General features: G+C 39.3%; 3 protein-coding genes and 3 long non-coding RNA genes across 9 annotated transcripts; 1 reads left to right on the top strand and 5 right to left on the bottom strand.

The window, feature by feature from the left end:
* The first annotated feature begins 188 nt into the window (after nucleotides 1-188).
* Nucleotides 189-1,678, top strand: LOC133745747 (uncharacterized). Of its 3 annotated transcripts, none has more exons than XR_009863754.1 (4): nucleotides 189-479; nucleotides 579-748; nucleotides 909-1,021; nucleotides 1,357-1,678. It is a non-coding gene; the product is annotated as an uncharacterized LOC133745747 (long non-coding RNA). The 3 variants fall into 3 exon arrangements; XR_009863753.1 differs by having other exon boundaries at nucleotides 190-479; nucleotides 592-748; nucleotides 1,354-1,678; XR_009863752.1 differs by having other exon boundaries at nucleotides 196-479; nucleotides 592-748.
* An 865-nt stretch (nucleotides 1,679-2,543) lies between these two features.
* On the bottom strand, nucleotides 2,544-3,985 carry LOC133745400 (12S seed storage globulin 1-like). The gene is given in 2 exon segments (XM_062173462.1): nucleotides 2,544-3,481; nucleotides 3,484-3,985. Coding segments are annotated over 2 exon segments (1,008 nt in total). The 5' UTR covers nucleotides 3,833-3,985; the 3' UTR covers nucleotides 2,544-2,822.
* Nucleotides 3,986-9,142: 5,157 nt separating this feature from the next.
* Nucleotides 9,143-12,144, bottom strand: LOC133745187 (bifunctional UDP-glucose 4-epimerase and UDP-xylose 4-epimerase 1-like). The gene is made up of 9 exons (XM_062173205.1): nucleotides 11,781-12,144; nucleotides 11,285-11,334; nucleotides 11,068-11,203; nucleotides 10,678-10,779; nucleotides 10,315-10,542; nucleotides 10,014-10,095; nucleotides 9,759-9,841; nucleotides 9,524-9,615; nucleotides 9,143-9,411 (listed from the first exon to the last, which is right to left on the bottom strand). The coding sequence occupies exons 1-9, from the start codon at nucleotides 11,973-11,975 to the stop codon at nucleotides 9,321-9,323; spliced, it is 1,059 nt and encodes a 352-aa protein (XP_062029189.1). The 5' UTR covers nucleotides 11,976-12,144; the 3' UTR covers nucleotides 9,143-9,320.
* Nucleotides 12,145-12,911: 767 nt separating this feature from the next.
* On the bottom strand, nucleotides 12,912-16,577 carry LOC133745866 (transcription factor MYB3R-3-like). Of its 2 annotated transcripts, XM_062174029.1 has the most exons (9): nucleotides 16,421-16,577; nucleotides 15,798-15,958; nucleotides 15,568-15,619; nucleotides 15,245-15,302; nucleotides 14,987-15,081; nucleotides 14,783-14,886; nucleotides 14,411-14,539; nucleotides 14,053-14,123; nucleotides 12,912-13,947 (listed from the first exon to the last, which is right to left on the bottom strand). In XM_062174029.1, exons 2-9 carry the CDS (start codon nucleotides 15,926-15,928, stop codon nucleotides 13,283-13,285), a joined length of 1,305 nt encoding a protein of 434 aa, XP_062030013.1. In that variant the 5' UTR covers nucleotides 15,929-15,958; nucleotides 16,421-16,577; the 3' UTR covers nucleotides 12,912-13,282. The 2 variants fall into 2 exon arrangements, with proteins under 2 accessions (XP_062030013.1, XP_062030012.1); XM_062174028.1 differs by having other exon boundaries at nucleotides 12,912-14,123.
* Nucleotides 16,578-17,001: 424 nt separating this feature from the next.
* Nucleotides 17,002-19,800, bottom strand: LOC133742485 (uncharacterized). Its single transcript, XR_009862601.1, has 3 exons — nucleotides 19,239-19,800; nucleotides 18,476-18,553; nucleotides 17,002-17,218 (listed from the first exon to the last, which is right to left on the bottom strand). It is a non-coding gene; the product is annotated as an uncharacterized LOC133742485 (long non-coding RNA).
* Nucleotides 19,801-23,322: 3,522 nt separating this feature from the next.
* LOC133742645 (uncharacterized) lies at nucleotides 23,323-26,120 on the bottom strand. Its single transcript, XR_009862659.1, has 3 exons — nucleotides 25,559-26,120; nucleotides 24,796-24,873; nucleotides 23,323-23,538 (listed from the first exon to the last, which is right to left on the bottom strand). It is a non-coding gene; the product is annotated as an uncharacterized LOC133742645 (long non-coding RNA).
* Between the last annotated feature and the right edge of the window lie 468 nt (nucleotides 26,121-26,588).

Below are 26,588 nucleotides of genomic sequence, written 5' to 3' on the forward strand. Positions count from 1 at the left end.
ATCCTATATAAATAGATGATATTGGTCCCTATTATCACCATAACATATAGCATTAGTTCTGTCTATTGAGAAGCTGAGCTTGGTGATTAGTCAAATGCCATATCCAGTTGTTCTTGAAGTTGCAGCACTGCAGAGATGCAGTCCATGCCTATTGTTGCTGAAGGTAAACCTTGATCCTTGTACAGTTGATATCAAGCATGTATGTGTGTGTGTGTCTATATATATATATATACACAGAGTCCTTCCAATGAGGGATCCCTATTTTTTGCCAACTTGAGGGACACGCTCGCAGCCGTTGGATCTGTTTTAATGACCTTGGATGGCTGAGATCAAGTTAAGTGATTTACCCCATTCTAAACTATATCACCCGAGTTCCAGAACTACCCAATTCTCTCTGTCTCTCACGAGTATCAACGCTCAGAGAATTCACCGATTCGCATCTCAAGCACATCTCTTGCTTCAAATTCTCTAGAAATCAGGTGGGTTTTCTATTTGTAGTGAGTATATGATTTCTTGAGAGAAATGGTTCACTCTTGCCTCAGATTTCAATTCAATTGCAACGATTTACATTGAAATAGCCCATCAATCCAGATTCCAGAGCAATCCCACCGGCCACCGCCATTGATTGGAAGAGATGTTCTCGGAGCTGCAAGGATAGGGTCCGGGAAGACCGGAAGACTCTTGCTTTTCTAGTACCAGCTATGGAGTTGTCATATAAACATATCCTATGTTTGTCCCCTCCTAAAGTGTATACCTTTTCTCTTTGTTTTTGCTGATATGATGTTAGGCTATGCAAATTGAAGTTAAAAAACAATAGCTATAATCTATGTCTTACTGATTGAATAGAAAATTGAAGTTCACATACTTGCATTTTGGTTTAGTCTAATCTGAGTGTTTGCTTGTAACAGCTTGATCAGAAGAAAGAAAATGCATACAGATTGAAACTTTCATGGAAGGGTTTTTGTACTTTGATTGAGAAGCTGCTAAAGTTTCCAGCTCCAATGGTGCCCAACCAAGCAATGTAAGGCTCTTGATTCTTCACCCTTGTCTATTTCCGTCATTGAATTTGTACTTGGTATTTTGTTTCATGGATTTTTAGCTATTGATTTACTGAACTGGAAGTTAGTATTCTTCATTACACATTAGTAAGTAGCAAGAATTGTAGTATTGTTTCGTGGTTGGGGATTGTTTTTTTAAACTGCAGGATCATGTGGGGCAGCAGAAATCTTCAACTAAAAGTGATTACTGTCAGCCCATAATTTGAGTACTTCGTATTGTAAAGTTTGTGCTTTCTTAGTGCAGTCCAAAATTACCTGTTGGAATAATTGGGTTCTTTGTATTGAATCCTTAAAGCAGGTGAAACTTTAGCAAATCTTTTTCATTCTTGCCTTATGATCCGTTGAGCAATGAGGAGAGCCATGTTGGATACGTGCTGAAGAGGATGAAGAAGCCAGCCAAACACCCCTTACCATTGATGTTGTCACTATCTGTTTTCCTATTTGTTGTATCAATACAATTCATGTTTCTTTATTATGCAATTCTAGTCTCTTGTTGGTCTCAAAATGGCTATTAATGCTCATTATCAAATGTTACTCTGTAGTTGAGATTGGAAAGTAATGTTCTGAACTAGTGTATGTATTTTTTAAAATAAATATATGTGATCGTTTCTATCTGTCAATTGGATTGCATGTCTGAAAACTTATGAGAATGTATTTACAAACATTTGCAAGCAGGCAAGCATATATAGCATATGCAGGGATATATAACAGATGTAGGGATTGATAAAATTCAATGACTGGAAAACGTCAATGAAAGAAACTGAAATTGGAACAGAGTTCAAACTTCAAATAATGCCCCAATATCAAAAAATTGAAAAAGAAATACACAATAGACACGCATGACAGAACTACTACTAATAGATCATAGCAACAACAGGACTAGAAACAATAGAATCAACCAATCCATTGAAAAAGGGCCTTGCTGACAAGTTTTCAATAATGCTTCTCAGCAAAAGGATAATCCACAGCGATAAACTTCAAGCCTTTCAAAGAGAAGCTTTTTTTTTTCTCTAACCTGCTGATAATCTCACCAACCAGCAACACTTCATTACACATCTACATTACTTCACTGTGATATCTTTGGATAACAAGCATCCAGGGCTTAACTATATGATTATTGTTAAGAACAAAAAACCAAACTACCCTACTATTCCAGACCTAGCTTCAACATTGATGGTGATAACCAAAAAGCAAACACTAGCAGCAGCGAATCAAGCACAGCATGCCTTCTCTGTCTCTCCAAAATTACCACTGAAAAGAAAACTATGCTTGATCAAGCACCACAGCAGCTATATATATATATATACATAATTTTTTTTTTTTTTGAGAGCATGATTATATGGTTTTAGTGTTTCACAATGTTTGCCTCAGTTCTTATTTTGGTCAAGGAAATACTGAAGCAGAAATATGCAGAAAGTACAATCATTCAGTTATTGATTTATTTCAGAAAAGCAGACTCATGATGAAAGCTAATGAACCAAAAAATGTGCTCAAAACCCAAGCTTTATGCCTTTATGGTACACAGTACTACACACAATTATGAAAACCTCAATCAATGAAATTCTTTAAAAATTGGCCATACCTGTGAAAATCACATAATTGTAAATGAACAAGAAAACAATAATCTTCTTTGTAGATATGCATGAGTTTTATTCTAATTTCCTCTCTAGGATCATATATGCAGATCATCCACTTATTCTATGTATGTGGAACTAGGTAAACAGCTAAAGAGATTTTGATCGTCAAGGATCAACGAATGTTTCTCTAGTTAATATTTGATTGGAGAAGAGTCTGCAACTGTGGGTTTATATTGAGGGATATTTGTAACACCTCAGGTGATAATGCCCTTAATACTGATGTCTTATCAGTTAAGTCTTCCAGGACAGCCTGGGAACTTGTAATGACAGAGAAACACTCCATTCCTTTTTCTCCAGCAAGTTTCGCCACCATGAAAAACCTAGGCACGACGATCAAGTGACCCACAGTTACTTCCGCATCCAACACACGCTGACCATTAAGACCCGCTATTTGGACTCGACCGCCTCCTCCAACAACATAGATCACTTGAACCGTAGAATCGGTAGTGTAAGTGGGAGAGGAAATTGCATAGGGTTCAAGTTTTAAGAGGTTGGCACTTAACCCAACTTGGTTAAGAAAATGAAACCCCTTCTCAGTCAAAGTGGCACTAACAGTGAGTTGATGAACAAGTTTTTTGGTGACGAGTTCGTTGGGCTTAGGCATGGTCATTCCACGTTCTAGCTTCACTACCAAAACCCCTGACTGGTTTTTGGTGACCTCATCAGCTTCATCTTTGCTGATATTGAATGACTTGCTAATGAAGTCAGTCGAGAAACCTCCGAGAAGACTTTGAGTTCCTGCTATGAAGAAGTAAGTAAACCGACCAGGAGTGTAGGCCTTTGTAGATCGCCCAAGAAAATGATAACAAGGTCATCGGGTGAGTCGCCATTGTTGAACCACCATGAGACTGCTCCGACTGGTACCGGAATCACATCTCCTTTCTTAAGCTTCAACACCACCTCCTCTGATGTGTTGGGTAAAACCATCCCAATTACTCCATCCTCACCTTGAACAACATACCCCAGTTTGGCAGAATCTGCATAGTGAGGAAGAGCAAAACCACTCGGCTTTAAAACAAGCTTGCCGGCACCAACTTTGGCCTTGCCAAGTGCTGGAGCTGACCATGTGTGATATCCTCCACCATCTCCCTCGAACTCTACTGCCGCTAACTTTGGTGTTAGATCCATCTCCGCCATTGATCAATCGAGAATTAGAACAATGAGAAATGGGACTAGAACCTTAATCAATTATATAGAGAATGTTATAGATGGAGATGGAAGAAGTGAGATGGTTAGCTATGATATTGCACAGTGGTTGAGAATTTGATCTTTTCTTTTGAATATCTACAAATTCAAATTTGCTCACCACCTCTACTTAGATGGTGATACCACCATTATATGAAAACTTGCCACGTGTTGTATTTTAGAGAACCCACAACATCTAATTCACATCCCAACATCCACATAATTTCTTCTTACATATGCCCCAAATGAAAGAATGAATGGCTTTTATGGTTAGGAAAACGATTACATGTTGCCACAAAAAAGTCAAAATATAACAAGAAACAAGAGACAATTTTGGCTGAATTACTTTTTGATATTTCATTCACCTTACAAGAAGGAATTATATACAAATTATAATTGTGTCTAATAAAACAAGTACTACTCCTAAGGCAAGTAGTAAATCTAATAATACTACATATATTACATATCACATAATATTACAGAATATCTACATAAATAAGGTAAGTATGACTCACGCCAACACTCCCCCTCAAGTTGGAACATACAGATCACGAATGCCCAGCTTGCCAAGTGAGTCATGAAATGCCTTGCTCGATACTGCTTTCGTGAGAACATTAGCTAACTGTTCTTCTGAGTGGACAAACGGAAAAGAGATAAGCTTAGCATCAAGCTTCTCTTTAATGAAATGTCTGTCAACCTCAACATGCTTAGTTCTGTCATGTTGAACTGGGTTGTGAGCAATATCCACCGCTGCCTTATTATCACAATACAAATCCATGGCTCGTTTGGATTTAAATCCCAAATCACGAAGTAAATTTCTCAACCAAAGTAATTCACAAACTCCATGAGCCATACCTCTATACTCTGCTTCAGCACTTGACCTTGCCACAACCTTTTGTTTCTTACTTCTCCAAGTAACAAGAGATTACCACCTACAAAAGTGAAGTAACCAGAAGTGGATTTTCTATCTGTAACACAACCTGCCCAATCTGTATCTGTATAACCACTAACATCCAGATGATTATGCTTTGAAAACATCAAGCCTTTTCCAGGCGCAGACTTTAAATACCTCAGAATACGGATCACAGCTTCCATATGAGTTTCACTTGGATTATGCATGAATTGACTCAAACCACTAACTGCATATGCAATGTCTGGCCGAGTATGTGAGAGATAAATTAATCTGCCAACTAATCTTTGATAGCGAGCTTTCTCTGTAAGAGTTTGATTAGGGTACTCAGCCAGTTTATGATTCTGCTCGATAGGAGTATCAGTAGGTCTACACCCTAGCATTCCTGTCTCTGTCAACAAATCAAGCACATATTTTCTCTGACACAAGAAAATTCCTGAACTCCCCCTGGCGACCTCAATCCCCAAAAAATATTTAAGAGAACCAAGATCTTTCATCTCAAACTCTGATGCAAGCAGATCTTTTAATCTTTCAACCTCCTCTGAATTATCACCAGTAATTATCATATCATCAACATAAATAATCAAGGCAGTTAATTTACCTTCACTGCGTTTCAGAAACAATGTATGGTCAGAGTTGCTCTGCTTGTACCCAAACCGACGCATAGCTTGAGAGAATCTTCCAAACCAAGCTTGTGGTGATTGTTTGAGTCCATACAAGGACTTATTTAATTTACACACAAATCTACCTCTTGTGCTTGCCTCATATCCTGGTGGTAGATCCATATAGACTTCTTCAGATAGCTCTCCATGAAGAAAGGCATTCTTTACATCAAACTGTTGCAAAGGCCAATCTAGATTAGCTGCTAGAGACATCAACACTCGAACAGTATTAATCTTTGCTACTGGAGCAAAGGTCTCCTCATAATCCACGCCATATGTTTGAGTATATCCCTTTGCAACAAGTCTTGCCTTATACCTGTTCACTGAACCATCTGCATTGTGTTTGATAGTAAACACCCATCTACATCCAACAACTCTCTTTCCTTGTGGAGGTGGCACCAACTCCCAAGTATTATTCTTCTCCAATGCCTCCATCTCTTCATTCATCGCTTGAGACCATTTGGGATCCTTGAGAGCATCCTGCACTTTACTGGGAACACATACAGAGGATATTTGATTCACAAAAGAAGCATGGGATTTGGATAACCGGTGGGTGGATACAAAGTTAGCTATGGCATACTTAGACTTAACATCTAAACTTGGCTCATATTGACGAGGTGGTTTACAACGGGTGGACCTAGGAGGCAAAACATACACACTATCACAATTATCAGAGTTAGAAGAAACACCACTAACCTCAAGATTGGGACGCTCCTCAGGGATTGGTTGACAAGGGTTATCTGTATCTAAGAGGGGTAGAGGAGCTTGGCCTTCTTGGAGGGTAGACGATTCGGCAATTGTCTCTTCTGTTTCGGAACTCGCAATGCTCTGTTCGGCAGTTGCATGGCGAAGGGTAGACGATTCAGCAATTACCTTTTCTGTTTCGGAACTCGCAATGCTCTGTTCGGCAGTTTCATGGTGAAGGGTAGACGATTTAGCAATTGCCTTTTCTGTTTCGAAACTCGCATTGCTCTGTTAGGCAATTGCCTTTTCTGTTTCTGCAGGAGTGTCATTGGCTTCAATGGGCTGAATTTTAATCCCACAAGACTTCTCTTCCAAAAAAGTGTGTTTCTCCCCCTGAAGTGAAGGATTGATGGGAGAAAAATAACATGCATTCTCATAAAAGGTTACGTCCATGGTAACAAAAACTTTCTGTGTAGGAGGATGAAAACACTTGTAGCCCTTCTGATGAACACCATAGCTCACAAATACACACTTTAATGCCCTGGCATCGAGTTTGGACCGTTGATTCTTAGGAACATGAACGAACACAACACACCCAAAGACACGAGCATGGAGATTAGAAAACGAATGGACAGACACATGATTTGAAAGGGCAGCATAGAGGGTTTGACCATTGAGAACAGAGGAAGGTAGCCTATTGATGAGATGACAAGCAGTAAGAATTGCATCTCCCCAAAGATACTTAGGCATATGAGCACTAAATAGAAGAGACCGAGCTATGTCAAGAACATGACGATTCTTTCTTTCTGAGACCCCATTTTGTTCAGGGGTTTGAGGGCAAGTAGTTTGATGAATAATCTCATGAGAATGAAAGAATTGGTGAAACTGAGAATTGACAAACTCCCCCCCATTATCAGAACGAAAGACTTTAATATTGGCTCCAAATTGATTTTGAACAAGAGCAAAAAATTCTTGGAAAGCAGAGAAGACTTCATATTTGTGTTTCAACAAAGCGACCCAAGTAAGACGGGTATAATCATCAATAAACAAAACAAACCAATGTCTGCTAGACAAGGTTGACTCACGGGAAGGTCCCCAGACATCAGAATGAATAAGCTCAAAAGGAAAAAAACTCCTAGTAGTACTCAAAGGATAACTAGTACGATGACTTTTAGCTAAGACACATGACTCACAATGCAACTTAGACTCATCAATGCCCAGAAACAAGGATGGCATAGATTTCTTCATGACACTAAAGGAAGGATGTCCCAATCTCCGATGCCATAGCCATAACTCTTCAACTTGATTAGTAACCCCAGTCGAAATCAAAGCTGCTTGGATTGCCTTCTCCGACTTCATTCCGGCAAACATGCAATCCAGATGGAATAGTCGACCCCTCAGATAACCCCTGCCGATTATTTCCCTGGTGAGGAGGTCCTGAAAAATCACATACAAAGGAAAAAATGTTACAGAACACCGAGATTGAGTATTAAGCTGAGACACAGATATAAGATGATGAGAGAGATCAGGGTCATAAAGAACATCATGTAGTGTCAAAGAAGGGGTGAGACGAACAGACCCTATTCCTAAAACAGGAAAAGAATCACCATTGGCATTGACAACAGAGGAAATAGAGGGTGGATTGAGAAAAAGAAAGAAACTACGATCATAGGTCATATGGTCAGATGCTCCAGAATCAATTATCCAAGTATTGCCACCAGTAAAGCCAGAAATTTTTAAAGCAACTCCAATCTTACCATTACCACCGCAACTTACGGATGCGGTATCCTTACCAGCAAAGTTGGTGTGATCTGATTTTGTCACCGCATAGTAATCTTGGTCTTGAACAAGACGACCAGCAGCCTTTCCCTTAGGTTTGTTGTCCTGAGGTCGTGGCCTATCAAAGTAGCCTGCTGGAAAACCAACCAACCTGTAACAGTTTGCTTTGATGTGGCCTGGATTCTTGCAGTAGTTACAAGTCAGACTTGAGGAGAACACGGGGGAAGAAGGAGCTTTCACCATGGTGAATATGCAGCGGAAGGAAAAACAACAAAGTACTTGGAAATATAAGAAGGCAACGGTGATGAAAGGATCAAAGGACAACGAACAAATCCAAGCACAAAGAACAAGAGTCAAGGATCAAAGGACAATGAGTCAGAGTCCAGGATCGGATCTCTGCTTTGATACCAAGTCAAAATATAACAAGAAACAATAGACAATTTTGGTGAATTACTTTTTGATATTTCATTCACCTTACAAGAAGAAATTATATACAAATTACAATTGTGTCTAATAAGACAAGTACTAATCCTAAGGCAAGTAGTAAATCTAATAATACTACATATATTACAGAATATTACAGATCACATAATATTACAGAATATCTACATAAATAAAGTAAGTATGACTCACGCCAACAAAAAATGTCCAGCATAAATGCATCCCTAATTATTTCTCTGCTTATTCTGGAAACTTGTTTTTCTTCATTCGTTGAATGCACACTTTATGGAGAAGGTCTTTGGTAGGGTGGGGCGGCTTGAATTTCTGCTCAATCAATCACAATGCAGAAATATAAAACGCCATATCTAAAACACTTATTTTGTGCTTTAAATATTAAAAACATTCTTAATACTTACAAAATTCTCCACCTTTTTGCTCCGACTTGGACCACCACTCTTTTGCTCCGATTTCTGACTACATTTCTTGTGTGTGAACTTTCTAGCATATGGTTAGTCAACTTTCTAGTCTAACCCATATGTCCAATTACCCAGCTGGTTTAAACTTAAAACCACACGCTTCTGGTAGGGTAAACAAGTATTTAGTTTCTATCAACAGTTCGGCCAAGAATATCCAACACCAACAACATTACAGTCCCCATCTTAACCACTCAAATTGATCACGCAATTTGTGTATGTCTAGTTTCTTTTCACAGCCCAATTCCAAGAACCTAACCCTAAAAACAAGTCTATGAAGGTCGATTAGTATACGCATCTGTTACCGGAACCATTCAAAGAAAAGCAATTTAATCTTCTTTTCTATATTTGCAAAGGAGTTTATTCTCATAAGTAAAAAGAAGTTCATGTTCTTCAACAAATGTAGCAGGACAACAAATATGCTTTATTCATCCAGGCAATATAGCAGGTCTGTCCTACTGTGTGCTGCGCATATATACACATGCTATTCCTCAAGGCTTGGATTGGCAACCGTAACCCCATGGATTGTTTACTGCCCAATTCCATTGGTCCCTGCACATCTCCTCCACTCCGTATTTTGCCCTGAAAAACGTATTAAATTAGCATAACATCAAAACATCAAGAATATAAGCAGATTTATCTGGTGTAACGAATTGAATTGCACAGCATAACAGAACAGACAGATTGTACATACTTCCATCCAAGTTCCCTTCTAGCTTTCTCAGTTGAAGCATAAACAGCAGTAGCATCTCCTGGTCTCCGCGGACATAGTTTGATAGGGATTTTCTGTGATACACAATAGAGATGAGCTTCAATAATGCAGTTTGATGAGAGAGAGAGAGAGAGAGAGAGAGAGAGAGAGAGAGAGAGAGAGAGAGAGAGAGAGAGAGAGAGAGAGAGAGAGATTTTTAAAGGAAAGGATCAATCACCTTGCCAGAAGCCTTTTCAAAGGCAGCAACCATTTCGAGCACGGATGTACCTTGTCCAGTTCCCAGGTTGTAGGCAATACAACCTAAGACATTAAATTTTCTTTAGAACACCCAAATGTCAAAGAACATTTCCCTAAATATCCCTGAGATGATAGATTTATTTAGAAACATGGCAACTCTTGAATGTTGCCGTTGCAAGTTATTGTCAGGTGACAGCAAGTTCAGTCACATAAATGCTCATAAAGGAAAATTTACCTGTATTCTCTGTAGTAAAAAGCTTCTGAAGAGCAGCAATATGGCCATCTGCTAAGTCCATCACATGGATGTAGTCTCGGATCTGGTAATAATTGTAAGATGGTAAGTAAGATAAGCCACCTATATGAATTCAACCCAGAAATTGATATATGGCATGCTTAGAGATGTGTTTTTGAGTGGAATATAAACAGTCTGCACTACGAGTCAAGCAGATTAACCACAAGACTAGTTGATGGTCTAAATCAGTAAATCGAAAAAAAAAAAAAAACACACAATCTGATATAATTGACCATTGACATACCGCAGTACCATCCCTGGTGGGATAGTCATGACCATAAACATTAAGCTCAGGCAATCTTCCCACAGCTACTTGCTGTATGTAAGGCATAAGATTGTTTGGTATGCCTTTAGGATCTTCACCAATTTTACCACTCTCATGAGCCCCAACGGGGTTGAAATACCTCAGAAGAATAATTCCCCAATCTGGTTCTGCCCTGTGAATATCTCGAGCAATTTCTTCGAGGAAAAGCTAGGAAGATGGAGTGAATGATAAGTTAGATATGAAAGACAGCAGCATTCATTTTAACCAAAACAATAGCCATTCCAAATCAACCGGACTTTGGTATGATATATGGATCAAAGAATAAATCATGCTGGTATGTACCTTGGTACGGCCATATGGATTCAGAGCTACAAGGTCAAAATCCTCAACACAAGGAATTTTTTCAGGTTGGCCATAAACAGTTGCAGATGAAGAGAAAACCATCTACACGCCATAACATGATATGTTAGCAGGGCAAGACAAATATGATAACATTTTGCAATACCAATGACATATGACTCTGCTAATCAATTCCTCTATTAAGGTTTCAATAGTAAATGAATGCTAAAAGTTGACAAGGAATAAGAGGTTGTATTTTGTTCCATAAGCAAGCATTCAGAACAGCAGTCTTTTCTGCTTATATACCATGCTGATATGCGTACGTCACAAGAGATAGCACAGCACAGTCCTTCCCAACATTAAATACAACTCCCAAGGGAAACACAAGCATACCTTTTTGCAATTGTATTTTGCCATGATATTATAAAGATTCAGAGTTCCAATCAAATTGTTATCAAAATAGCGGCGTGGGTGCGCAACACTCTCCCCTACAGCTTTCAGCCCAGCAAAATGGATCACAGCATCAAACCTGTACCACCATCCAACAGACCAATCAATACCCCAACACTAAAACTGCATACTTTTAAGTGTAATAGCAAAAACCACGTACTTAGTTTGAGAAAACAGCTCGTCCAACTCGTCCTTATTTCTGAGATCACCCTGCAACCGGAAAAAAAAAAAAAAAAAAATTACCCAAATAAATCAATGAGAAAGGACCAAATCCAAAACCAAAACACAACGTTTACCTTCTAACAAATTAACATATTAAAGTCTCAACATTTCTCAAATCCAAGAAACTAATTTTCCACTGTCAACTTGATTTCAAAAAGCCAAGAACAAGATCAACTATCAAGAACAACACCAACTAGCACAAATCATCTCACTTTCTAATTTTTTCTTCTTCTCTGTGATCAAACACACCATCAAAACTACAGGAAATTAATAACAAAGCAATACAATTTTGTCTGTATTTCCATAATTTAAAAAAAAAAAATCCCAAATTTGCTTGCAACCAAAACACAGAAATACATAGCAAAAGCAGAGATACTCTACTGAAAAAGAAAAGAGAGAGCATAGATTCGATGATATGATGGAGAGAGCAGTACCAAGTGAAATTGAAGCTTCTGAGAGAGCTTGGGCCCGACCAAGTCCCTGACCCTATGAACAGCTTCAACAGACGAGTTATCAAGATTATCAAAGATGACAACCCTGAAGCCCTCGTTGAGTAGCTGCACCGCCGTGTGGCTGCCGATGAACCCCGCGCCGCCGGTCACCAGAATCGTCTGCTCGATCGACCCCATAGCCTCCTCAAAGACTCAAACTTCAAGATAGAGATGACCAAACAAACAAACAAGGAAAATTTTGATTGAGAGAAAATCAAGGAGGGGATAAGAATGTAAAATTTTGATAAAGAACACTCCTTTTTGTTTGGCTTTTATAGTTTTTAGAGGGGAGAGAATCAGTACGGTTGTGAGGAGTGGCGCGGTTTCCAATAAATGATTACCTCCCTAATCTGTTATGGCCGAGCGGGACTCGTTGGACTCGCGAGGGTTGGCGCGTGGGGGGCACGGTCCTATTAAGGATACGGAGGATTGGGCTGGACGCGTTGGACTTGGGTCGTGGAGTGACTGGAGTCTTAGCTGGACATGGGGACGGGGAGGATCCTTATCTGCCAAATCTTTTTCCTTTCTTGTGATTTTGAAATTTTTTGAAATTTTAGTGAGAGGTTTCTAGATTATTTGAGGAATTTGGCTTGAATATTATCTTGATATGAGATAATTGCTCCACCATTTTTGTAATTTAATTAATTTCGTTCAGAGACTTTTCTTGATTAATGAAAGAGACCGTTCTTGATGTGGGGCATTTTTAACTAAGTAGGGTCATGAGTTGTATGAGACTATAAGGTATTTCAGAATTGGTGTCATTTTTTAGTTTATTTGTTTTGAATTATAATTTTTTGAATGTGTCACGTCAATTAATTTTTCGGTTAATATCAAGAAAACAAAATCAATATCTATTCAATTAGCATATAGCCGTGCAATTTAAATATTGGTCGTCTCGAGTGTCAAAAGATTCATAACTGAAATAAGAGTAAGACCTATAATGAAAAATACAAAAAACTATGGGAAAGATAACCTATTTTATTTTACTACGATGATTTTCAGTTTGAAATGGAATTTTTTTTTTTTTTTTTCTCACAATCTACAACATGCCTCAATACACTGATCAAAGGGTTTAGGAGGCCATGGTGGTCCTTTATAGGTACCGATGTTTAACGGGGAAAGGTTTAACAACTAGTCAGTAAGTTTGTCATGAAGTAAAGAGAATAGTTCTGTTGAGCATTTCAAGAAAAAAGATGCGATACACTAGCAATTTGCACCAAGCTTTTTAAGCTTTCTTCCTATAATGAAAAGCACACTATACTACAGGTTACCTATTTTGGGGGCAAAAAGTTGAACAACGGAAATTGTACTCCAAGTCTGCATAATAGAGCAGAAAGAACACTATATGTAACACTTCGTAATCAGATATGATTCTGTTGAGACTTCTGAAAGTTGGCTCCTTCATCAGAGACTTACAGGTTATGCACCATTCAGAGACTTGCAGGTTATACACCAACATATGCAGAGACTACTTTGCCACAGTTAGCGATACCCGAGTCATTTTCATCGTCAAATTCATGTTCCAGGCACCTCCCAAGAGATTTATAAGCATCTGAAGTTTCGGGTCTATGCCGCATTGAAGATAAACCTCTGACATAGTCTGAAGAGTTGGAGTCTCTGCTATTGAAAGCTGCTTCATCAAGACTCAGGATGTTCAATGCAGTTGAGCAGCTGGCACCAGAAAAGTTGGCATGATCTGCGGTTCTGGAAGCTCTCTTTCTTATGATGGAAGGAGTATTTTTGAAAGTCCTTGCTAAGCTCTTCAATCTAGATTTTGGACTGGTGCTGCTAGCATAGACATTCTGCACACTGTTGGGTGGAGTTGAATAGCAAAGTGGAATCTTTGGAGGAGTACAGTTTGAGTTGGTGGAAGTGGATGAATCCATGAAAACCAATGGAGAGTGTGCAAAGGGGCGGTATTTGCCTGTATGATCAGCAATTTGGTTGCAAGATCCACTTTTGACCCCAAGAGGAGTAGCAACATTGCTGTCATCAGACTGTACCGTGGTGTGCAAAGTGATTAAACCACTTGACCCTCTTCTTGAAGACCCGCATATCTGTGATTTCAGAGATTTTCCTTCAAAACCATATGACGTTCCGAGAGTCAACTCTGTAGAACAAGCATTATCAAACTTCTGACTGACTGCTTTAACCCCTACAAGATCTGATCTTAGTGCATCAATACAGATATCAGGATGCATGTCCCACTCATTACCATTAGGAGAGCATGAATTTTCTTTCCTCTTGAATGCGCCGTTCCAGTAATTTTTAATTGCATTGTCAGTCCTGCCATTTTCCAATAGATAACTGTGAATAGCGTATTTTATCCAGTTAAATGAACAAAAAGAATGCAAGCTGTAAGTTTTTTTCTGCATGCAGGGCGGTGTGTTTCTCGTCTGATTGCTCCCTATCCAGGAGTTACTGGTTTTTCATTTCCACTTGTACTTTATATCATTTACCGTATTTTGCAGGTAAAAGACCATGCATGTATTCATGTAAAGAAAAATATCCCCAATCTTGATCAGTCTCAATTTAATGAACTCATTCTCCATCAATTTTAAATCATAACATACCTTCCAGGTAGAAACCTTGCTATTTCTGCCCACTTGTTACCATACTGTTGGTGGTAGAAAGCAAGAATTCTTTCCTCTTCCTCTGTCCATGCATCTTTGTTTATAGCCGGGCTTAAATGATTGTACCACCTGAAAATGATTAATTAGCTTCAGTAATGTCTAATTAATCCATACTGTCATAGTGAGCATAGTAGGTGAACTTTAGTATAAAACATATGTGCCAACACAGCTACTTTGACATAGAGTTGAACTCTTAACAAAATCAAACATATTGGGAACCTTACTGAACCATAGATGTACAGAACCTATGAAGTTTGAATAGAATTTCATGCCAAAAATCTGATGCACTGACTAGGAATCATGGTCCCCTACCTTTCTCTGCATTGCTTGCCTATTCGACCTGGTAAAAACTTTGCTATGACAGACCATCTTCTAGCACCATATTTTTCAACTAGCTTGATTATACAATCATCTTCCTGAAAACAGCCAAAAGGACTATGATCGCATATCAAAGAAAAGCACAGCTTCACTGCTTCTCCATTGCTATAAACATTGCAAAGAATATGTTATCAGTACCTCCTTTGTCCAGTATCCCTTGATGATTTCAGGATTCAAAACTTTTTGCCAGCGATGCAAGCACTGAACATCTGAACGGCCAGGGATACCCGCAGCTGTGCAGTGTAATAACTTAATCAGATCAAAAACTTTGCACCAGGTGATGAAATCATGAAAATGAAACAATATATTGCTTAAGCTGATACATACCAGTGCAGAGATTAATTTACTCTAATAATGACATTTAATCAGCAGAGTGAAAAAGATTGGAAATCTCACCTATTTGCTTCCAATTACTCCCGTCAAACTTTCTGACCAGCTCTACCAGAAGTTTATCCTGTCCATCAAAAGTCATGTGATTAAGAAAGTGAGAAATTTCTAGAAACTGCAAATTCCATGTGAAGAGAAAACATACACTGAAACTAAACCAGCATAAGTTATCAGAATTTAGTATTTCCCTCTTCAATAACAATGTATCGAAAATTGGAATGCTGAATTATATCCTCAGTAGAAGTTCCTTGAAAAGTAAGTTGTATGCCCTGAACCTCCAACTAGTTTCTTAAGTAACTAATTACTGAGAAACCTATATATTTAGTACTGACCTCTTTCTCTGTCCAGCATCTTGATGATCGCCTGGTTGGACCACTCGTTCTCCTAGAACAGTAAAGTGAGCATTTATCATATGAAAGCATAAAACTGAGCAAGTCATCCAGAACCAGAAAATTGACGATTATGGAACATTCAACTCAAACCTCCAGAAAGTTCTATCTTCTCACAGTGAAGAATCAGATATTATACCGCTTTTAAGTGAAAGATAATTGAAACAACATACCAACTAAAAGGGCTTGGCTCCGAAACAGGAGCGTCACAATTGCCTTCAGATAATGGCCACGACTCAACCCCAAATTTCCTGTCTGAATGCACAACAGCCTCGTGTATTTGTTCCCTTTTGACTTTCACCATGATCTCTCTAAAAAATCAATTCCACCTGACCTAGAACATATCACAAACACAGGAGGTAAAGTGGGGAATTCTATCATACTAGAAAATTCAACAATCTGTTTGGGTCCAATTAACTGAATGCAATCAGAGACTACTAATATCACACCTTCAAAAACAAAGCCTGTAACTTTAGTAACTACAATAAATTCCTCTCAGACTTTCCCCTATTTTCTTACCAACCTAACAGACCAAAATCAAACCCCCAAACACAAAAGTCTCAGTTTTAACTGACCCTGAACATTTCACAAACACCTAACATGCACCACACCATGACCAACAGCCACAGTAGAAGAAACTCCATCATACTGAACTGAAGAATTTAGAAAGTAAAAAATTGTTTCAACAAAGGCAGTAACTTTGGCGGTGGACAACAGTAAATTTCTCACATTTTCGCAACAAACAAACACAGAGAGCGACGAATTGAAAAAAGCAATCCAGAATCAAAATCCAAACCTGAAGAACTCGAGAGAATGCCAAGTGCGGACGTCCCCAAAATGAGTCTGAAACGAACAGAGTGAGCGGAAATGGAAGCGAGGTTGAGGAAAGAGAAGGGATCAGGAAATGAGGGTTTTGAATCTCAGAGGAACTGAAACCGGGTTTTTATACTGGTCAGTTGTGCAGGAGAAGCTAGGAGACGAGTAGCTTACTACGGAAGTTAATCAACGGACTGTCATCGAAACGGCGACGTTTCAGTCATTTCAATTTAACGTTTTCGAATTACTTTTTGGGCTTCGGATGGCTAAAGGGTCTCTCATTTGGGTTGATTTTTTGCGGATAAGATCTTTAAATGCAAATTATAGAAAAATGAACAGTTCGGATTGTCAAAGTGTAAGGTGAGAATTTAGGATTGGACATACTAAACGATAGGGTTGGGCACTTGAAACCGGAAAACCGAACCCGACCCGGGCCCGTACCGAAAACTGCCGGGAAGGGACGGTTTTGAAACTTCATATTTTACTGTTTGTGTCACACCCCGAATTCTGAATTTAAGTAATTCATATTCGAAGCATGAACCTCAAATACCCTGTTTATAATCTCAGAATTTCTTTCTCAAAATCAACTGCACATTACACCTTTGATATTACATAAACCAAATCCTCAAGCTACTTATTACAGCACACTCTCACCAAATCAAATAGTAAAACTCAAATGAGTATAATTCTCCTCACAAAACAATTGCTGTAAATCTAATACTAATACTCTAAACCGCACGATCACTGCCCTGATTCTCCTGACCTGTAAGACTACCCGCTACACAATTTGAATAGTGTACCGGGAGTTGCAACAACACAAAACCCGGTGAGCTTTTGACAGCCCGTATGAGCAAACAAGAAAGAACTGTTGATTTATTCAATTATATTTATTATAACTCAAGTAAACAATCGACGCACTCACAATGTAATTCCAAAAATCAAAGAAACATATATAAGCATATTTATTCTCGATACTTCTTTTAAAACTCAGCATTTGACTGATCACCACCAACGAATATTGCAACATTAATATGTGAAATAACATTAAAGCAAAGCATGCTTGATTCTCTTTCCACTAACACCTTCACATATTAACAACATATCACAAATAGATATTTGATCAAAATAATATAAGTACACTTTTCTTTTTAGTGAATTTTCGGATTAACTGGTAACAATTAATAAATACAAGTGCTAGGGTCCAACGTACTATACCCAAAGCACAAGTAAGCCAGGTTGACTGGTAACAAATCATAAATCCACGTACTAGGGTCCAACGTACTATACCCAAAGTACGGGAAAGCCGCAGCATACTAGGGTCCAACGTACTATACCCAAGTATGTATACTCAAAGTAAGCAACCTTCCTAAGAGTATAATAGTGCACTATCTGTAGGGACTAAGGCCCAAGGCTAACTTCCACATAACACCAAAACACATTTACCAGTAATTCACTTAAGCACGGGGTAGTAGATAACACCCGGCTTCACAATTGTACTTCTCAGACATAATCAAAATCACAAAATACAATCTTTATGATTTATAGATCGTATATATGTATATGTACACCCACATAAAGAGACATATTATTTCAAGACAAATCTTTATTTCTTAAAATAATTTCCACATATTCACAATTGGGCATATAAAATAGCTTTCACACCACATGATCAACATTTCATTATTCAACAATTAAATGCGAGATTAATAGCTTGAATAATATCCAATTCATTCTCAATTATTTCATCACACCAATCACACGTCAACCAATATATATATTCCACGTAAATATATATATATATATATGTAATCATCCGCTCAGGGATGACCACTAATACCAACTATAGTTCAAGCATAAAAACCGTGAAATTCATTTGTATAATAAAATCATTTTACTTACCTATGGACCGTAGTTGATCAAGTCCATATGATTTAAAACAAATATTTATTCCACAAATATTTTCACACAATTGCGACAAAAATAAAGTAATTAAATTTATTCGGTTCGTAATATGAACCACGTGAGATTTACTCACCTCTAATCCAGCTGCGTCTTCTTAACAGCTAAAACAACAATTTTCCCGAATTGTCCGCCAAATCAATCCGTCGATAACCTAATCCAATAATGATCTTAACTTAGCCAACAACTCATAAATGTAATTAAACGACGATCCAACGCTCAGATTCAAATTAAACGATGATCCAACGGTCGGATCTGAATTTAATGATGATCCAACGGTCGGATCCTCACGGATCGCCTTTAGGATCATCCTCCAAAATTATCACGAAGATCCAACGGTCAGATCTTCCTGAATCGCCTTTACTAACATCTCCACAAAATTATACGAAAATCCGACGGTCGGATTCTCACGAATCGCCTTCCGAATTACTATTTCTCAATTATACGAAGATCCAACGGTCGGATCTTCGCCCGTGACCTCACAAAGTCACCGGGACAGTCATACGATCAACATATTAAAATTTGAAGTAAAACCGATGGTCTGATCTTCGCAGATCGTAAACCGAAGATAAAACGTAAAAACCGTAAATAGTAACGTAAAAATGTAAATCCACTATTTATCAACTTTTTCTAACATGACCAAGTTATATATCAAAACGCTCGTATGGATGCATAGATCATCGCCTAGATAATGAAAACTCGAAATATGGTCTGATACGCCGCCACAAGCGGTGGTTAGTGGGCGGTCAACGCGGCGGTCAACGCCGGTCAACCACCTCCGATGGCAAAGTGACCAACTACAAACTTGTTCAAAATGAAAGGGTGATCGACTTCCATACCTGGAGCTAAGTCTGGTTTGGCTTAGATCGTCCTAGATCAAGCTTTGAAGTTCGATTAATCCGGAGCGTCTGATCTGATTCCAGATTGAATCAGAGCCGTCTAAAAAGTCAAACCTTGATCAAGCGCTCTACACCCAAAATCGTCATGCAAGGCTTATATGGGGATGATCAGGAGGAAGAGGAGATCACGAAAATGGGGAGGATCGGCCCGTGCAACGCCGGCACGGCCAAGATCCGGTCGGGTCGAATGCTAGGCTCTGGGGGGCTTCGATCCACGTCTGGGGGCAGCGTTGATGCAAGGTGATGGCACCAGGCGACTGGACGGCTCACGGCGAAGCCAGGGATGGCCGGGTCGTGGCCGGAGGACGCCGGAGGAGGGAGATGGGTCCGGGTCGGGTCAGTCGGGTCGGCTGCGTAGGGAGGAGAGAGAACGGAGAGTTTCAGGGACCAAAATGCAATTTTGAGAAACTTTCGTCCTTCCGAAATAAATCAGATTTTCCACCTATTTATAGAAAAATCCCAATTTTTAAATATTCATAACTTATTCATACGAACTCCGAATATTGCGTTCCACATATGCACGCGATCGTATCGATGAGCTCTACAACTTTCATGAAGGAAGTTTTCCCAAATTCCGTACGTATAAAAAGTCAACTTTCTCGGCCCCCCTAAAAAACGTTCGTTTTCGAAAATAAAATCGTTCGAACTAATTCCACAACTTCTCCAAGCTTCGTACTCGCTCCTACTACCGTGAAATCATTTCTAAAAATCCATGGAATTTAATTTGGATTTTCGGGGTATTACAGTCTACCCTCCTTAAAGGAATTTCGTCCCGAAATTTAATCGTGAGTCCATTTCTCCCGATTAAAGTTTTCAGAACACTAACCAAGCATCAACTTGATCACCACAATTCTTACTTCAACTACCACGCTTGACTATACTATCTCCAACTTTACCAATACTGTAGAAATCTACAGATACCATACCGTAGAAATATACAAAGCTACGGTTCTACGTATAAAAATACGTTCGTATACTGAGCGTATACAAGATCCAAAAATAAATGTAAGAGGCAAGGGTCGAACTCCCGACCTCGAACACAAAAGTTTTGCTCCCAACCACTGAAGCAAGAGCTGCTTCCAATAATATATGCTCACGTGTTATATTTATTATGTCATAAGCGACATAAATAAAATAAAAGGGGTGGCAAGGTTCGAAACCTTAACCTGCTGCACAAAGGCTTTGCCCCCCAACCACTGGAGCACAAGCTGCTCTCGATGATAACTATACCATTCCTTTTATTTAAACCAAGCTGTTTCAAATTGTTTCAACAATCCGGCCCAAAACACCCAAAACTGTTGCAGAAATCCGGCCCATGAATTTCACCCAAAACTATTTCAGAAGTTCAGCCCATTGGGCCTCCACCCACAACTACAGTGAGGGCCTTGATCCGAGACAAGCCCACGTACGGCCCACCTGCCACGGCTTATCCCTTCCGTGATTTAAGGCAATCAGAATCACTTTCGGCTAAAGCTGTCTGCCACAGCACCTCGAAATTCGGCATGTCCCCTTACACGCTCAACACGCGCCAACAGCTTTTCCGGGTTTCGGGGCGACTTTAATCCAACGCGTGGATTCAAATTCTGAGATCGTTCATCCAACGGTGGAGATCTGCTCACCTTGTTCTATAAATAGGTGCATTCTGGAGACGCGACTGTTCACTCCAAAGGAAAAGAAATTTTCTTCCGAGCTCAAGCCTTTCTCTCTCAACTCTTCAGCCTTTCTCTTCTCAAATCCCCAGTTTTTCACTCTCAGATCTTCAATCTTTCTTTCTCAAATCTTTTCTTCCATTTGAAGATTCGATCTCATCTTTCCTCTGAGAATCTCAGATCTCCAATCACCAGTTCAACAACTCCAATCCTTCTAACAAAATCTCCCTCAAACACTAAACCATGTATTCCTCGATTTTCACATCCTCTCACTCCATGACCCAAGAGCCACGAACTCTGCAACTAATGGAGCTCCAAACCCCGCAACAAATGGAACTACAACAACAGCAACCAACAGAGGAGGGAGGAAACACCCAAGCAGCCGGAAGTAGTGCCAACATGGATTTCTGGCGAAGCCGTACCAGGTGGATTCCTACTCCAGAACAAATAAGAATCCTCAAGGATCTTTACTACGTCAAGGGATTTAAGCGTCCAACTACAGAGCACATTCACGAGATCTGCCTCCAGCTGAACCAGTATGGACATGTTGAGGGTAAGAACATTTACTTTTGGTTCCAGAACGTCAGGGCTCGAGAGAAGCAGATGAATAGGTGTAATCAGGCTGCTCCAGTGCCCATGGGAACTAGTTCTCTTGGTACTGGTGGATCCATTGATCTCAATTTTGGGTCCACTGGTTCTACTGGTGCTGGTGGATCCATCGACATCAATTTTGGGCCAGCTGGTGGATCCATTGACATCAATTTTGGGTCCACTAGTTCTACTGATGATGGTAGATCCATTGATCTCAACTTTGGTTCCACCTATTCTACTGGTAATGAAGGATTTCTTGATTTAAATTTTGTTTCATATTCTTCCTCACACTTCAACACTAATACCAGTACAACTCTTTTGGCACAACAGGAGGACAAACATCCCTGCAACAACGAGGAGGAGATCACCAGGAGGTTCAAACTCTTCCTTTGTTCCCCGTGCATGGCGAGGACGTCTTTGGTAACCTGAAGGCTACTTCCGAGGAAGGTAGCGCTTTTGGTTACTATTCTGGTGGCTCAGGCGGTTACCACAGTGGCTCAAACGTTTCTCTTGAGCTCAGCCTCAACCCATCCGGAGCTGCTGACTAGGCTTAGCATAGCATAGTCCTTGTTTTCCTTTTTTTTTTTTTGTAATATAAAATCAATAAGATGGTGTGCATGTTTTCTTTTCTTTTTGTTTAACCATCAACAACACCAAGGATCGAACCTTGGTCACCCAATACTATTTTCAAAACCATAAACAACTCTACTGCACACATCTTTCATAATTGGCATCCCCCTATGAGGAGCTTAGAGTATTAACTCTATTGCCCCAGCACTAATTAAAGTGGTAAAAGACTCATCCTAAAATTAATAAGATTGAATGTATGTTGATACTTTTCCAAAATCACAACAAACACTCGAAATAATTTCGAACACAACAAGATAGTATTGCACACACAAACAAAGTTGTAAAAGACTTCGCTGTTAAATAACGAAAGATGCATCATGCAACATACCACATAGAACAACACTTTACAAAAAGAATTCACACGCAAAAGTCTACTATAGACATCAAGCACAGCCTGTCACAACACACCAAGAGATTAGGTCCTCTAGTATCACACTTTGCCTTAGTAAGAAAAGTCTTAAGGCTGATAAGGCATCTCTATTCCCTACACCTTGCTAAAGTTAGCATCCATTCGTCTCCTAAACCCATGGTCTTGAGAACTCTATCTCATAACCTCTCACACTCCTATCATCTTTGAGTTGTGAGATCAATTCTCTTTCCAACTACTTCTAAATCCTCAACATTTTTCACCATTTCAACCTAAGAATAGAATTCATCACATCAACCACTAGTGGAACAGACAGCTCAACCTCGGATGCCTACACCTCATCCACAACTGTCTCCATAGAAAGATCCTGTTCCTACATCAGACTAGACCTCTACCTAAGGGTCTACCTCAATCCTTAGTTATGCTTCCCAATTTGTCCATTACTTCGGAAGCATAGCAAAAATTGTTTAAAACTTGTATAACACTCAAACATAGCATCAGTCAATACAAGTACCTAATAACCAATATACTAACACACCAAGGGTATTTCATAACTCCTAATACGACCAAATGTCCTAGATGACTTCTAACACTCTCACATACCAATGACTTGATCAATACTGAAGAGCACACGATGGGGATCCGCTGCAGACGGGCCATCACTCGGAAAGTATTGACAAATCATTAAGTATGCACCTCACGCTCTGATACCAATCTGTCACACCCCGAATTCTGAATTTAAGTAATTCATATTCGAAGCATGAACCTCAAATACCCTGTTTATAATCTCAGAATTTCTTTCTCAAAATCAACTGCACATTACACCTTTGATATTACATAAACCAAATCCTCAAGCTACTTATTACAGCACACTCTCACCAAATCAAATAGTAAAACTCAAATGAGTATAATTCTCCTCACAAAACAATTGCTGTAAATCTAATACTAATACTCTAAACCGCACGATCACTGCCCTGATTCTCCTGACCTGTAAGACTACCCGCTACACAATTTGAATAGTGTACCGGGAGTTGCAACAACACAAAACCCGGTAAGCTTTTGACAGCCCGTATGAGCAAACAAGAAAGAACTGTTGATTTATTCAATTATATTTATTATAACTCAAGTAAACAATCGACGCACTCACAATGTAATTCCAAAAATCAAAGAAACATATATAAGCATATTTATTCTCGATACTTCTTTTAAAACTCAGCATTTGACTGATCACCACCAACGAATATTGCAACATTAATATGTGAAATAACATTAAAGCAAAGCATGCTTGATTCTCTTTCCACTAACACCTTCACATATTAACAACATATCACAAATAGATATTTGATCAAAATAATATAAGTACACTTTTCTTTTTAGTGAATTTTCGGATTAACTGGTAACAATTCATAAATACAAGTGCTAGGGTCCAACGTACTATACCCAAAGCACAAGTAAGCCAGGTTGACTGGTAACAAATCATAAATCCACGTACTAGGGTCCAACGTACTATACCCAAAGTACGGGAAAGCCGCAGCATACTAGGGTCCAACGTACTATACCCAAGTATGTATACTCAAAGTAAGCAACCTTCCTAAGAGTATAATAGTGCACTATCTGTAGGGACTAAGGCCCAAGGCTAACTTCCACATAACACCAAAACACATTTACCAGTAATTCACTTAAGCACGGGGTAGTAGATAACACCCGGCTTCACAATTGTACTTCTCAGACATAATCAAAATCACAAAATACAATCTTTATGATTTATAGATCGTATATATGTATATGTACACCCACATAAAGAGACATATTATTTCAAGACAAATCTTTATTTCTTAAAATAATTTCCACATATTCACAATTGGGCATATAAAATAGCTTTCACACCACATGATCAACATTTCATTATTCAACAATTAAATGCGAGATTAATAGCTTGAATAATATCCAATTCATTCTCAATTATTTCATCACACCAATCACACGTCAACCAATATATATATTCCACGTAAATATATATATATATATATGTAATCATCCGCTCAGGGATGACCACTAATACCAACTATAGTTCAAGCATAAAAACCGTGAAATTCATTTGTATAATAAAATCATTTTACTTACCTATGGACCGTAGTTGATCAAGTCCATATGATTTAAAACAAATATTTATTCCACAAATATTTTCACACAATTGCGACAAAAATAAAGTAATTAAATTTATTCGGTTCGTAATATGAACCACGTGAGATTTACTCACCTCTAATCCAGCTGCGTCTTCTTAACAGCTAAAACAACAATTTTCCCGAATTGTCCGCCAAATCAATCCGTCGATAACCTAATCCAATAATGATCTTAACTTAGCCAACAACTCATAAATGTAATTAAACGACGATCCAACGCTCAGATTCAAATTAAACGATGATCCAACGGTCGGATCTGAATTTAATGATGATCCAACGGTCGGATCCTCACGGATCGCCTTTAGGATCATCCTCCAAAATTATCACGAAGATCCAACGGTCAGATCTTCCTGAATCGCCTTTACTAACATCTCCACAAAATTATACGAAAATCCGACGGTCGGATTCTCACGAATCGCCTTCCGAATTACTATTTCTCAATTATACGAAGATCCAACGGTCGGATCTTCGCCCGTGACCTCACAAAGTCACCGGGACAGTCATACGATCAACATATTAAAATTTGAAGTAAAACCGATGGTCTGATCTTCGCAGATCGTAAACCGAAGATAAAACGTAAAAACCGTAAATAGTAACGTAAAAATGTAAATCCACTATTTATCAACTTTTTCTAACATGACCAAGTTATATATCAAAACGCTCGTATGGATGCATAGATCATCGCCTAGATAATGAAAACTCGAAATATGGTCTGATACGCCGCCACAAGCGGTGGTTAGTGGGCGGTCAACGCGGCGGTCAACGCCGGTCAACCACCTCCGATGGCAAAGTGACCAACTACAAACTTGTTCAAAATGAAAGGGTGATCGACTTCCATACCTGGAGCTAAGTCTGGTTTGGCTTAGATCGTCCTAGATCAAGCTTTGAAGTTCGATTAATCCGGAGCGTCTGATCTGATTCCAGATTGAATCAGAGCCGTCTAAAAAGTCAAACCTTGATCAAGCGCTCTACACCCAAAATCGTCATGCAAGGCTTATATGGGGATGATCAGGAGGAAGAGGAGATCACGAAAATGGGGAGGATCGGCCCGTGCAACGCCGGCACGGCCAAGATCCGGTCGGGTCGAATGCTAGGCTCTGGGGGGCTTCGATCCACGTCTGGGGGCAGCGTTGATGCAAGGTGATGGCACCAGGCGACTGGACGGCTCACGGCGAAGCCAGGGATGGCCGGGTCGTGGCCGGAGGACGCCGGAGGAGGGAGATGGGTCCGGGTCGGGTCAGTCGGGTCGGCTGCGTAGGGAGGAGAGAGAACGGAGAGTTTCAGGGACCAAAATGCAATTTTGAGAAACTTTCGTCCTTCCGAAATAAATCAGATTTTCCACCTATTTATAGAAAAATCCCAATTTTTAAATATTCATAACTTATTCATACGAACTCCGAATATTGCGTTCCACATATGCACGCGATCGTATCGATGAGCTCTACAACTTTCATGAAGGAAGTTTTCCCAAATTCCGTACGTATAAAAAGTCAACTTTCTCGGCCCCCCTAAAAAACGTTCGTTTTCGAAAATAAAATCGTTCGAACTAATTCCACAACTTCTCCAAGCTTCGTACTCGCTCCTACTACCGTGAAATCATTTCTAAAAATCCATGGAATTTAATTTGGATTTTCGGGGTATTACAGTCTACCCTCCTTAAAGGAATTTCGTCCCGAAATTTAATCGTGAGTCCATTTCTCCCGATTAAAGTTTTCAGAACACTAACCAAGCATCAACTTGATCACCACAATTCTTACTTCAACTACCACGCTTGACTATACTATCTCCAACTTTACCAATACTGTAGAAATCTACAGATACCATACCGTAGAAATATACAAAGCTACGGTTCTACGTATAAAAATACGTT

The sequence above is a fragment of the Rosa rugosa genome, chromosome 4 (assembly GCF_958449725.1).
Source record: "Rosa rugosa chromosome 4, drRosRugo1.1, whole genome shotgun sequence".
Taxonomy (NCBI): domain Eukaryota; kingdom Viridiplantae; phylum Streptophyta; class Magnoliopsida; order Rosales; family Rosaceae; genus Rosa; species Rosa rugosa.